Here is a 13,170-nt window from a genome sequence, read left to right as displayed (position 1 = left end):
CTGGATCTTACTCAGTAGACCAGGCTGGCCTCGAACTCATAGAGATCCGCCTGTCTCTGTCTCCTGAGTGCTGGGATTAAAGGCATGCACCACCACCACTACCGCCGGTAGTAATGATTATGTAGTCAATGTGAACTGATACAGGCCCAGTGCCTATTGTGGAGTAGTTTCTAGAATAAGGCCCTTTGTTAGTGGAGAACACACAGGCTGATTTTTACAAAGGTGGCCTTCTTTCTGTACGCACCTATCACCTTTCAAATCCAGAGTCTTAGGCAAAACTGTGAATGCCTACTTTCAAAGAATGGGGACTTTGTAGTCTCAAGCTATTAAGTGGACTGTGGTCTCCAGTTTGGCATTTATGAAACATGCTTCATAATAAAACTTTTGACAACAATGACATTTGTTCCATGGTACTTATAACTACAGTTTTCGTACAATGCTTGTACGAAATGCTTGTATTGGCTTAAGAACTCTGATGACATAGTTCATGTAGCCACAAAGCTACAGATTGAATTCGACTGTATGGTGGTTATGCATATTTCAGGAATTCAGATGGGCTTTTATTTCAATTGGCAATCTGTACAAGTTCACAACACATTTATCATCAAGACAAAGTGACTCAGAGACAGAAAGATAGGAGGACCAGACCCCAGCATGCAGTACTCTGTAGCCACACGTCAGTCATTTCACAATGCACTGTAGACAGAATCATTTAGGAGTTCAGATGGGAATCCGGCAAACACGGGAGGAAGGAGGAGATACACACACAGGTATGTGTGCACAGTTTTATCTGATATAATTGTGTGTGTGTGTGTGTGTGTGTGTGTGTGTGTGTGTATGTCTGCGCGAGTGTACGCCACTAGCATCTCTGCCTGCAGAAGCCAGAAGAGGGTGTTAGACGCCCTGTACCTGGAGTTACAGACAGTTGTGAGCAGCCCTCTGCAGGGGTTGGGAATAAAACCCAGCTCCTCTGGGAGAGTAGCAAGTGCTTTTAACTCCAGGCCATCTCTCCAGCCCGAGGATCTATATTTAACATGGCGCCCGACCCTGGATTGTGCATACCGAGAGCTCCTTGTGGAGGATGGCGCTTTTATACCCACGCTTCAAGAAACAGGGAAACCGAAATACAGATTTTCAACCCAAATCTGCCAAAGACACATGTCTGAGTGTCAGGGCTGCTCTTGACAGCAGTGAAGGAATGAAGACAAGGTATTAAATGCGTGGTGTCAATCAGGCACCTTCCCCCATCCCATAAGACTTCTGATTCTCCCAAAACTCTCTACAGAGTTCTTTCTTAAGCAAATCAGGAAGTCGGCCAGGTAAGTCATTCCTAAGCTCACACAGCTTGACAAGGATGCGTTGAATTGAGGGTGTGGAAGATGGCTCAGTTGGTAAAGTTCTTGCTTTGCAATCATGAGGACCTGAGTTCAAGTCCCAGACTCCACTAAAAAAGTTTGGCATGGTGGCACATGCCTGTAATCCCAGAGCTGTGAAGGGGGAGACAGGGGATCACTTGACAGCCAGCCTAACCTCTCTAGTTAGCTCTGGATCCCAGGGAGATTCAGATTCAAAAAGTAAGGTGGGAGGCACACTTTCCTCCAATCTTCCTCTAAGAGAGGATGGGCCAGTGACGGCCTAGGCTGGGTCTCATGGGGTCCTGTTGAGCAAGTGATTATGCCACGCCCACCCGACCATCCCTATCACTCCCTCAGGGAGCCCCTTTGTACTTCCTCTAGGAGAAAATGCTCACTTGCCTCTCAGTATTTACGTGTGTGTGTGTGTGTGTGTGTGTGTGTGTGTGTGTGTGTGTACCACTTTTAGTAGTGGGTTCTCTCCTTCCATCTTGTGGTCCCAGTGACTGAACTCAGATCACCAGGCTTGGCAGCAAGCACCTTTACCTGCTCTGCCATTTTGCTGGCCCCTCCCTTGCCCTCTGACAAAACACTGGGGAACAGGACCATGTGCACATGACCTGCCCTCTGTAGGTTCCCGTTTCTACTTGGCAATTGGTGCTCAGAATGTTGACTGTACTCACAGAGCCAAGGGAAAGCTGGAGTACGTCTCAGGTCTTACACAAAGACCGCTTTCATGGGCCTGAGTCATCTTTTCACATAAGCCCTTTGCTTTCCATGAACATCTAAGGGACAGGGTGTGGATGCCACTGGTGCAGCCTAGTGATGGCCCATTGCCATTGATGCAGCCTAGTGATGGCCCGCTGTCACCGGTGCAGCCCAGTGATGGCCCGCTGTCACCGATGCGGCCCAGTGATGGCCCGCTGTCACCGGTGCGGCCCAGTGATGGCCCGCTGTCACCGATGCGGTCCAGTGATGGCCTGTTGTTGTCACCGAGGCAGTAGGAGTGGCGCCTTCTCCAGTTCTCTTCCTCATCAGAGGCTGCACTGTGGCCTGGCCTTTCCTCCATTAACGTACACTGACCAAGATGGCTCTTCTACATTGTCTGATGCTGTCTCTCCCACAGCATGTCTCTGCTCATCATCTCTTTGCTCATCCCGTCTCCCTCCGGAGTTCACAGAGGGATGCTACTATGGACCAGTGACTCCTGTCTCAGAAAACCGTTTGTCCACTGGACAAATACTTAGCGAGCGTCATTGTATGTATTCCCCTGGGCACTGTTACACCAGAACCCGGGAAACGACTTTCTCTTAGCAGACCACATCATGTGATTTTTCCCTCATGTGCATGCGTGTGCGTGTGTGTGTGTGCACATGTGTATGGAGGCCTGAGGCTGAGGTGAGGAACCTTCCTCTATCACTCTCCACTATATCCACCGAGGCAGAGTCTCTCAGTGTATCCCAGAGCTCACAGATGTGGCTAGTTTGGCTAGCTAGCCTGCTGCAGGGCCCCCATCTCTGAGCATTCTCAACACTAGAATTATGGCTATGTAGCCATGCTTGAATGACATTTACATGGGTTCTGGGGACCCAAACTCTGGTCCTCATAGTTGCAGGGCAAACACTTTACCCAATGAAACATCTCCCTAGTCCCAAACACAGCACTGACATGGTCTAGAATACTCCAGAAACAAAAGGGACTTTCCAAATCACTGAAATCATCTGTCTCACTTTACAATTCAGCAGGGAGCGAGATCCTAGGTCTCAGGCTGGCATTTCCTATGATTCCTCTCATGTGGACAGCATGGCTCAGTGACCCAGGGCAAACCTCCTTCCTGGCCTGCGGCCCATGAACCTGAGCATCCTTTTGCAGCTTCTAAGACTTTCTGGTTCTCACCTCATACTGTTTTCAAATACTCTTGGAATTCACGGTCATTGTAAGCATGACATCATCCCAACTAGAATATGTCCTGTGAGTGGTGAGGACAGAGAAGGCAGACACCATTTAGCATCTTGACTGTTGACACCCACACATACTGCTGTTTAAACATTAAGGAAAAAAAAATAAGGATTTTTTTTTTGGCTTCCCGAGTCCCTCTCTGCTTTGCAGAGGGTCTTTGTCTCTGTGTGTCTGCTGCATGTGTGTTTCCTTCTTCTCAATAAATGCATAAATGCTTCAAGTGCATAAAAAATGGTCACGTGCATGAGTGTTCTGCCTGGGTATGCACCATGTGTGTACCACTGCTCGAGGAGGCCAGAAAGGGGCGCTGGATCCCCTGAGACTGGAGTTACAGACATCTGTGAGACAACGTGGGAGCTCAGGGGACCACACCCAGGCCCTCGGCAAGAGCACTGAGCAGTCTCGCTAGCTCACATATTGTTTGTATGCTGTGGGAGTTAACTGCTTTTGGTTGGCTGAACGACAGGATGCTGGATTGTTTTGTCTTTCTTTCTTTTTTTTTTTTTTTTTTTTTTTTTTTTTTTTTTTTAAAGATTTATTTATTATGTATACAGTGTTCTGCCTGCATGCCAGAAGAGGGCACCAGATCTCATTACAGATGGTTGTGAGCCACCATGTGGTTGCTGGGAATTGAACTCATGACCTCTGGAAGAACAGCCAGTGCTCTTAACCGCTGAGCCATCTCTCCAGCCCCCTGTCTTTCTTTCTTTTTCTTTCTTTCTTTCATGTTTCACATATTAAATTTTAAAAGACTGACTGACTGACTTTATGTATTTTGTTTCTTTGAGACAGGGTGTCTCTGTATAGCCCTGGCTGTCCTGGAACTTGCTCTATACACCAGGCTGGCCTCAAACTCAGAGATCCTCCTGAGTGCTGGGAGTAAAGCTGTGCACCACCACTCTTGGCTACAAAAGATTTACTTTGTGTGTGTGTGTGTGTGTGTGTGTGTGTGTGTGTGTGTGTGTATGTGTGTGTGTGTGTGCGCGCGCACGCGCGCACACACATGCACGCCTAAGTGTGACTATGTGTACATATGAAAGCAGGTGTCATAGGAGTCTAGATGAGGGAACTGGTCCCCTGGAGCTGGAGGTGCCATGAAATTGTGAGCCTTCCCCATTTCATCATTGGGAACCAAACTCAGGTCCTCTGGAAGAGCAAGGTGCCCTCTGCACACTTAGCCATCTCTGTGGCCCCAGGCCTTTACTTTTACATTTTATTTTTATTTAGGTTTTTTTTTTTTTTTTTTTGGTTTTTCAAGACAGGGTTTCTCTGTGTAGCTCTGCGCCTTTCCTGGAACTCGCTTTGTAGACCAGGCTGGCCTCGAACTCACAGAGATCCACCTGGCTCTGCCTCCCGAGTGCTGGGATTAAAGGTGAGCGCCACCACCGCCCGGCCTTTTATTTAGGTTTTTTGAGATGGATTTTCATATAGCCCAGGCTAGCCATGAATTATGTAACCAAAAATGACCCAGACCTTCTGATCTTCCTTGTCACCACCTTCTGAGAGCTGGGATGACAAGTGAGTGCCACCACACCCAATATTATATAGTACTGGGATTCAAACCCAGGACTTTGTGTATGCCAGGCAGGTAGTCTACCAGTTGAGCCACATTCTCAGCTTCCATCATAGGTCTTAGGTTTAGAATATGAAGATGACCCTGGATTATCTGCTAATAAAGGAGATCGATGCCCCGAGTGGACAGTGATACAAGGACTGGAATCATCCACACTCACTCAGTAGCTCTTCAGTGGCTAAGACTTCCTGGTACTACCTATAGGTCAAAGCACCTGTTGTTCATGCTTTAGAGAGAATGCCACAAAAGCCCGGAATGGCTTCATCTTTCTGAGACGCACTATTGTGGGAGGTGCAGAGGTCCCTTTGCTCACATATAAGCACCGGTGGAACCGAGAATGTTAAACATACAAGGCTGTCTTTTCAAAAGAAGGGACGCATAACTTGTCATCTGCCCAGAAGGCTGGGAGCAGACATGATTAATAGCCTGATGACCTCTGCGCTATTTGTGTGGAAGAGAGGATACCAGATTCTCCCCCAGACCCTTAACATGAGCTTGTCAATCTAAAGAACCAATCTTTAAGGAAGGTGTCACACGTAGTCAATCTATTGAACCCATCTTTACGGAAGTTGTTACACTGCTTTACAAAGAAAGAGTTTCTCACACAGAATAAATTATCACCAAGAAAATTTTCACTGAATTGTACTGTGCTTAAATACGCCTACAAAACTACTCTGGTCAGACTCCTGAAGTTTGAACTGATACTGGCTCCTGAGTCATGCTGAACTGAACTACTTTCTCCTGCAGACTGTTTACTCTGCTGGCCATGGTGACTGCAGAGACACCCCCGCTCCCCAAACCACACATTATGTCCTCAGGCCAATGACATCTGAGTGGAGGTAGGGGCAGAGGAGCCAACTGAGTAAGACACTCACCATGCAGTCATCAATGATTTCCGCTAGGCGTGTTCGGTGTCTCCTCCCTAGCCGCATTATCTTCTTCCAGGTGTAGTAGTATTCCACGCACTGAGCTACTGTCTTGGACTTCACCTGCCAAGAAAGTGCGCCCACGATTAGCTCCAGCGCTGGATGGCAGGCAAGCTTGGTGGGCCAGTTAGTTCTGCAATAGGTAGAGTCTGGCATACTGACCTCTGAGAGTTCAAAGCCAACCTGGACTTTGGGGAGTTCCAGGCCAGCCAGGGCTACATGGTGAGACTCTTAGAAACAAAGACAAAACCAAAACCCAAAGAGTAGGAACTATTCTTTCCACACTTTTACCTGGACATCTGCAACACAAGTGGATTCTCCTAATCCTTTCTTTAAAAAAATTGTAACATTTATTCATGTGTATTTCCTTAAGTGTGTCCACGCATGTGTGGAGGTCAGAGGACAACCTGTGGGAGTTAGTTCTCTCCTTTCACCATGTGAGGACTGGGGATTGAACTCAGGTCACTGGATTTGGCAGCAAGCTCCTTGAGCCATCTAACTGACCCTCTACTATTCAATTATCTTAGGCCTCATTCCAGAAATTCTTTATGCAGGTAATAACAACCAGCACAAATGCATATTCTTCCCTCCGCCGTCTTTTCCTCACAAGGGGCAGCGAGCACTCCATAAACACTGTTTTGTGACATGATGACCTCTGCCTCCATGACACAGCATGGAGATTTGTAGAGCAGTCTATGGAGATCTTCTTTTTCTATGCTGCACAACAGATGCTTTTCCATATAAAGGGCTGGAGTGCTCACCTCTGACTTGATGACTCTCACAGCCTATTTATGATCTAGGTGTGGTGCACACCTGGAATCCCAACACTTGGTAAGTGGGGGCAGCGGGATCAGAAATTGATGTTCAGACTCAGCTACATAGCCAGTTCCAGGCTAGCCTGGGCCATAAGAGAGACCCTGTCTCAAAACCAACCTACACCCATTTATGAACGAGTCCTCAACAACAGACTAAGCATTGTAGGCGCAAGAACTTCCCTAACGCAAGGGACAAGCTTTGCCCTGTGAGCCCCAGAGAGGCATCTCTTACCCAAGATGTTTCAAGCCAGGTGATGGCACATGCCTGTAATGCCAGCTCTCAGGAGGTGCAGGGAGGAGGACCAGGCCCAGGCGTCATCCTTGGCTATATACTGAGTAGGGGGACAGCCTGGGATACATGAGCTGACTCAGTGGGTAAAGGTATGTGCCGTCGAGCCCAAGTTTAACCCTTGGGACCCACATGGTGGGAGAAGAGAACCCACTCCTATAAGCTGTCCTCTGGCCTCAACTCCTCCATAAGCACTGTAACTGAATACACACACACACACACACACACACACACACACACACACACACACACACACGGGACAGGAGAGTATCAGGCTTGGATGTAGAACTGCACAACCTTTCCTGGCTGCAGTCTCTCATCTGGAAATCAGTTGCTCTAAACCCTCGGAGTATTCCTGATCTTAGGTCTCTGCATTAGGGATGCTCAACCTGCATATGTCTTGGAATGAAGCATTCCTTCCTTTGCTTAGTTCATAGACCTCTATGCTCAGGTGGAGTTCAGTCACCCTGGTATGGAGATGGAAGGGTGTATATGCAGCCACCTACATGATGGGATGAGGCCAGCACCAGAAATGTTGGTTGCCCTCCTCAATGTCCACCTGCCATTTGGAATTACTACACAGGTTCCAGCCTGAGGGGTGAGATACTGTCCTAAAGAGCTCTCGATTAAAAAACTGTACTGACTTGTAAATACCGCACACGAACTAGTCATGGAAGCCAAGTGCTGGGCCTTCCAGGACTAAGGTACAGGCAGAGTGCTACAGTTTTAGTGTGGCTTGTCCCCAGAGGGCTCATATGTTGGGAGCTTAGTCCCCAGGGTCAGGTGTGACACCTCTAAGAAATGGGGCTTGTTAGGAATGACAGCACACGGCTTGAATCCCACCACTTGGGAAGTAGAAGTGGGTCAACCTCTGTGAGTTCTAGGCCAGCCTGGTCTACATAGTGAGCACTTGCTAAAATGGGGGGAGGGGGCCTCTCAGAAAACGTCATTAGGTCTCAAGGAGCACTACCCTGGGAAGCATCAAGTAGGGGTGTGTGTGTGTGTGTGTGTGTGTGTGTGTGTGTGTGTGTGTATGTGTGTGTGAGGAGGATGCCAGGGGTCCTGGTCTAGTTCACTTTGCTTTATTCCTTTAAGACATGGTCTCTCAGTGTACCTGGAGCTCAGTCGGCAGTCAACTGTCCCCAGTGATCCTCCTGTCTCTGCCTCAAAAGCAGTGGAGTTACAGGTACATGCATAGCCCCGCCAAGATTTCTGATGTGGACGTTAGGGATTTGAACTCAAGTCCTCATGTCTGTGCAGAAGGTACTCACTCCCTTATAGCCATCTCCCTGTGTCTAAGGGAGTTTTTCAAAGAGCAGCCGTCCCAAGAGTGAGCCGGCCCTCAACGGCTCTGGTTCCATCCCAGGAAAACATCTCCCTTCTGCTTACGCCACCTGCCACTAAGCCCTCAGCAGAGGCCAAGCCAATGTGGCTACCTCAGGCACCAAACGGTGGGTTCTTTGTACTATAAAGCTGTTGAAATACTTGGACATTTTAAATTTTCTGTCTAAATCACTCTCCGCCAATTAAAGCCTATGAAATATGTTATCTATTAATGTATGGTTTCCTCTGTGGGTGCCTTATCTCTTTACTTCTTTCCATTTTTCCTTTTGAATCCAGGGCCTCATGCATGCTAGCAGGAACTCTGCCACTGAGCTATATTCCAACCCTGAAAGGATCTATCTATCTATCTATCTATCTATCTATCTATCTATCTATCTCTCTATCTACTTATCATCTATCTACCTGCCTATCATCTACCTATTATCTATCTACCTATCATCTATTTATATCTTCTCTCTATCTACCTACCTAAATCTATCTATATTATCTATCTATCTATCTATCTATCTATCTATCTATCTATCTATCTCTGTTTCTACCTCTCTATCTCTCTATCTTCTGTAAAAGGCTATATAGTTATCACTCCCCCTCTTTTTTGGGAGTGGTGGTGTTTTAAGACAGTATCTCACTATGTAGCCCAAGCTGTCCTGGAGCTTGCCATGTAGACCAAGCTGGCATTGAATGCAACAGAGATCCGCCTACCTCTGCCTCCAGAGTGCTGAGATATTAATTGTTATCATTACTGTCACAATTATGAGTCTGACTCCTGACACCAGGTAAGGGAAGGCCACCTCCCTCCCTCCCTCTACAACATCCTAGGAGAGTGCCATCAGAAATGCGATCACTTGCCTAGATACACAGGAAACTAGGGAGGTTGGGATTAGCCCCACTTCTAGTTATGCTGAAAGAACTGCACATTCAACACAACACATAGCCACTGAAACAGAAGTCCGGGGGCTGAGGAGGTAGATTGGCTGGTGACGTGCTTCACTTGTAAGCAGGGGGACCCAAGTTCTATCTCAAGAGCCCATGTAAGGGAGACAAGACACGGTGGAGCACACTGACAGGCATGGTACTGAGGAGGAGGAGACGGGGATCCCTGGTGCCCACCAGCCAGCTAGTTCCATGCCAACCAAGAGTCTGTCTCAAACAAAAAAGGTGGGCAGCAGGGGCTGGAGAGATGGCTCAGGGGCTAAGAGCATTGGCTGCTCTTGTACAGGACCCAGGTTCAATGCCCAGCACCCACATGGTGGCTCACAACTCTCCATAACTAGAGTTCCAGGAGATCTGATACCTTCTTCTTGACTCTGTGGGCACCAAACACACATGCAGTGCCCATACATACATGCAGGCAAATATCCATACACATAAAATAAAAATAAATCACTGAGAAAGGTCAACAGTATCTGAGGAACAACATCCAAGGTTATCCCCTGACTTCCACACACACTCCCACACATGCGTGAACAAACACACACACACACACACACACACACACACACACACACACACAGAAACCTTAATACTGCAGAGTCTTAGCAATCTATGTATTCTTTCCCCCATCATCTTCATCACACCACCCCAGCTCCCCGCCACCCCTGTAGTGACTGCCATCATTTCCCACAATGGTAGAAGACAGGCCTTTCATGAGGACGTTATAAAAACAGCAAAGAAAACATCTCACTAAGGTGATGTCCAGAATCTCAAAGTTCCTTTCAAATGAGCAGTGGGGAAAGAGGCTTACCATCTTCTGTACAAAAATAAAGTCCTTGCTGTAAGTGGCCAATGCTTTGTTAAACAGTTTTCTTTCTAGAGATGTCCACTTGTCAGAACCTGGAACAAAACAAAACTTTCATTAGGGATAGTGCTCTATCTATCTATCTATCTATCTATCTATCTATCTCTCACCAAAACAAAAGTCTGGCATGGTGGTGGAGCATATCCATCCTCCTCAGGAGGAGGAGGAGGAGGCAGGAGATTGAGGAGTTCAATCCTAGCCTGGGCTACATAGTGAATTTAAGGCTAACCTATGCTACATCAGATTCTGTCTCAAAACAAGAAAAATAAAAAGAGCAGATCCCAATTCTCTGAACATTCACTTGGTCTAAGTCAAGATCCAACTGTCTAGAAAAAGGGGCTATACATATGAAATTCATGTTTGAATATAAAGCTAGTCTAGAGCTGGGAACAGTGGTGTGTGCCTGTAATCCCAGCAGCAGGAAGCAGGACAGAGAGTCCAATGCCAGCCTGGGGCTACATAGGAAAGCCTTGCTTAAAAAGGCAAAACAGCACAAAGGGGAAAAAAAAAAAAAAAAGCAAACAGCCAGTGAAAGGTAGAAGTCAGCAGGCCTGATTCTGGTTCAAAACTCAGCAAGTCACTTAACCTAAGACTTCTGTTTGTAATCAATGAGCAGCAGTAACCAGAACCGCCCCTGTTAGTATTTAGATTTTTGTGAGGGTTAAAAATAATCCCAGGGGGCTGGAGAGATGGCTCAGTGGTTAAGAGCACTGACTGCTCTTCCAGAGGACATGGGTTCAATTCCCAGCACCTATATGGCAGCTCACACCCATATGGCAGCTCACAACTGTCTGTAACTCCGGAATCCAGCACCCTCACACAGACATATATACAGGCAAAACACCAAGAAAATAAAAATAAATAAATAAATAAATAAATAAATAAAAATTCCCTTCTGAGCCAGGTGGTGATGGCACATGCCTTTAATCTCAGTATTTGGATCAGGCAGGCAGATCTCTGTGAGTTCAAGGCCAGCCTGGTCTATAGAGTGAGTTCCAGGACAGCCAGGGCTACACAGAGAAACCCTGTCTAGGAAAACCAACAAAACACAACAATCCCATACAAAGCTCCCAGCCTGATAACTGGGAGACTGAGTGCTCACTGGTGCAGCATATCTACAGTTTTTGCCGAATTATTATTTCACGACGTAAGTACTCATGTAGTCAGTGACTCTCGGGGTGTGGCTAGGTTCGTTGTCTCCACCATTACAAAGGCCAAAGGCCATGCTGTTCAAGGCGACAGCTACTGCCGTGATGGTAAGTGACAGTCTTGTGGGACACAGAGAAGAGACACTGCGTTCAGATCAGGACCAGGGCAGCAGGGGAAGCCGTGAGGTAGAAAAAAGTACCAGACTGGACTTTTCAAGGTCATACGAAGGTCAGTCAGGCAAGAGATAGAAAGGAATTCTGGGGCATGAACGTCAAGTGCAAACTCACAGACAAGAATAATATATTCATTCATTCATTCATTTAATAAGTATGTTTATCAGGTGTCAACTATAAGCAAGCCACGGTGTCAGGGAAAAAGAGCTGACAGGGACTGTGGGGATGGCTCAGCGGGTAAGAGTGCTTGCTGTGAAAACAGGATGACCTGAGTTCAAATCCCCAGCACTCAGGTTAAAGCATGCATGGCCCACAGAAGCCTGTGTTGGAGGCAGAGACAGGTGGGTCCTGCAGTACCGCTGGCTAGCCTGCCTCGCCGAAACAGTAAGCTTCAGGTTCAGAAAGAGACTCTGTCCCAAACAATCAGGTGGAGAGTGATGGACGAAGATGCCCTGTTCTTTTCTGACTTCTGCATGTGCTCATGCATGAAGAGTGTACACACACACACACACACACTCACACCATCTAAAATGAACTGCCATTTAAGAATATTCACTACATCTCAGATTGCTAAGTATTTTATATTTACTAGTCACCGGGCTTCTCTCTCTCTCTCTCTCTCTCTCTCTCTCTCTCTCTCTCTCTCTCTCTCTCTCTCTCTCTCACACACACACACACACACACACCATCTAAAAGAAGCTGCCATTTAAGAATATTCCCTACATCTCAGATGACTAAGTATTTTGTATTTACCCGTCACCGGGCTTTACTAACAACCCTGTAAGGCCTGCACTACTGTCCCGCTCTACAGATGAGGAAACAGAGATCCTCTAGCAGGGCTCGGTTCTAGGTTTCGGGGGATGGGAAGCACATCAGGCTGAAGAGATGAGGAGGGGACAGTTAGCAGATTTGCAGCCTGTTGGGGCAAAACTGTCGTGGTCCTAACATGCCAGTTATGTCTTGCTGATCAAACTCGATTATGATTTTTCCTTTCTAATGCAATAGGATACGCCGGGAGACTGGATTCAGAATGCAACTGGCTTATCCAGAGTGAGAAACAAAGACCACATGGCGGGCGGGTGGGCGGGAGGCTTGCTGTGGTTTGGATGGCTTTAAATGTGCACTCCTAGCATTAGGTTATAATCATGGTCCATGGTGTGGTGGTGTTGAGGAGTGGCCCTTTGAGAGTTGGGGCCGAGTGGGAAGTCATTCCCAGCCCCTCCGCAGTCAGTCTTTGGCTTGCCATCACACCAGGTGATCTTTCCCTCTTACAGTCAATCTGCAGAGGGTGCCACCTGCCATGCTGCCCCCAAGACCTCACCAGAGGGCACCTAAACACGGACTCCCATTTTTTAAAACTGTAGCCTAAATCCATCTATTTTCTCTATAAAATACCCAACCTGAAGCATTTCATTATAGCAACAGAAAACACAGGGCTCTTAGTTCTGGCTGTGCTAGGAAAGGTTTAGTCACCATGGTGGGCACACAGAAGACCATACTGTTCTTCTGGCTCCCAAACTCTCTACATCTCTAATTCCTGGATGGCACATGGCTGGCTGGCCACTGACATTCCATCATCACCGTTTCTCAGATCTTTAAAACTGCAGTTTTGTTTTTAAAGAGGTCTCATGATGTAGCCTTAGCTGGTCTGGAACTTACTATGTAGACCAGGCTGGCCTCTTACAGAGATCTGTTTGCTTCTGCCTCCAAGGTGCTGGAATTACAGGTGTGCGTCACTGTGCTGGACCCCCATAGCATCTTACTCCTAGCTAGGGCAGGTCCAAGTTTTCCA

The 13,170-nt window shown here is 47.2% G+C and overlaps 1 protein-coding gene across 5 annotated transcripts in view; it reads right to left on the bottom strand.

Annotated features, from left to right (window-relative positions):
- Trerf1 (transcriptional regulating factor 1) overlaps positions 1-13,170 on the bottom strand; it is a 142,930-nt gene that overhangs the window by 9,693 nt on the left and 120,067 nt on the right. For all 5 annotated transcript variants that reach the window (XM_059281563.1, XM_059281566.1, XM_059281565.1 and 2 more), the window contains exons 12-13: positions 10,003-10,091; positions 5,760-5,873 (exon numbers count right to left, since the gene is read on the bottom strand). In XM_059281563.1, the coding sequence (XP_059137546.1) occupies positions 5,760-5,873; positions 10,003-10,091 (203 nt within the window). The remainder of the gene's footprint in view (positions 1-5,759; positions 5,874-10,002; positions 10,092-13,170) is intronic.

This window comes from Peromyscus eremicus, chromosome 16_21, assembly GCF_949786415.1.
Source record: "Peromyscus eremicus chromosome 16_21, PerEre_H2_v1, whole genome shotgun sequence".
NCBI lineage: Eukaryota > Metazoa > Chordata > Mammalia > Rodentia > Cricetidae > Peromyscus > Peromyscus eremicus.
This window is presented reverse-complemented; position numbering and strand designations above follow the sequence as displayed.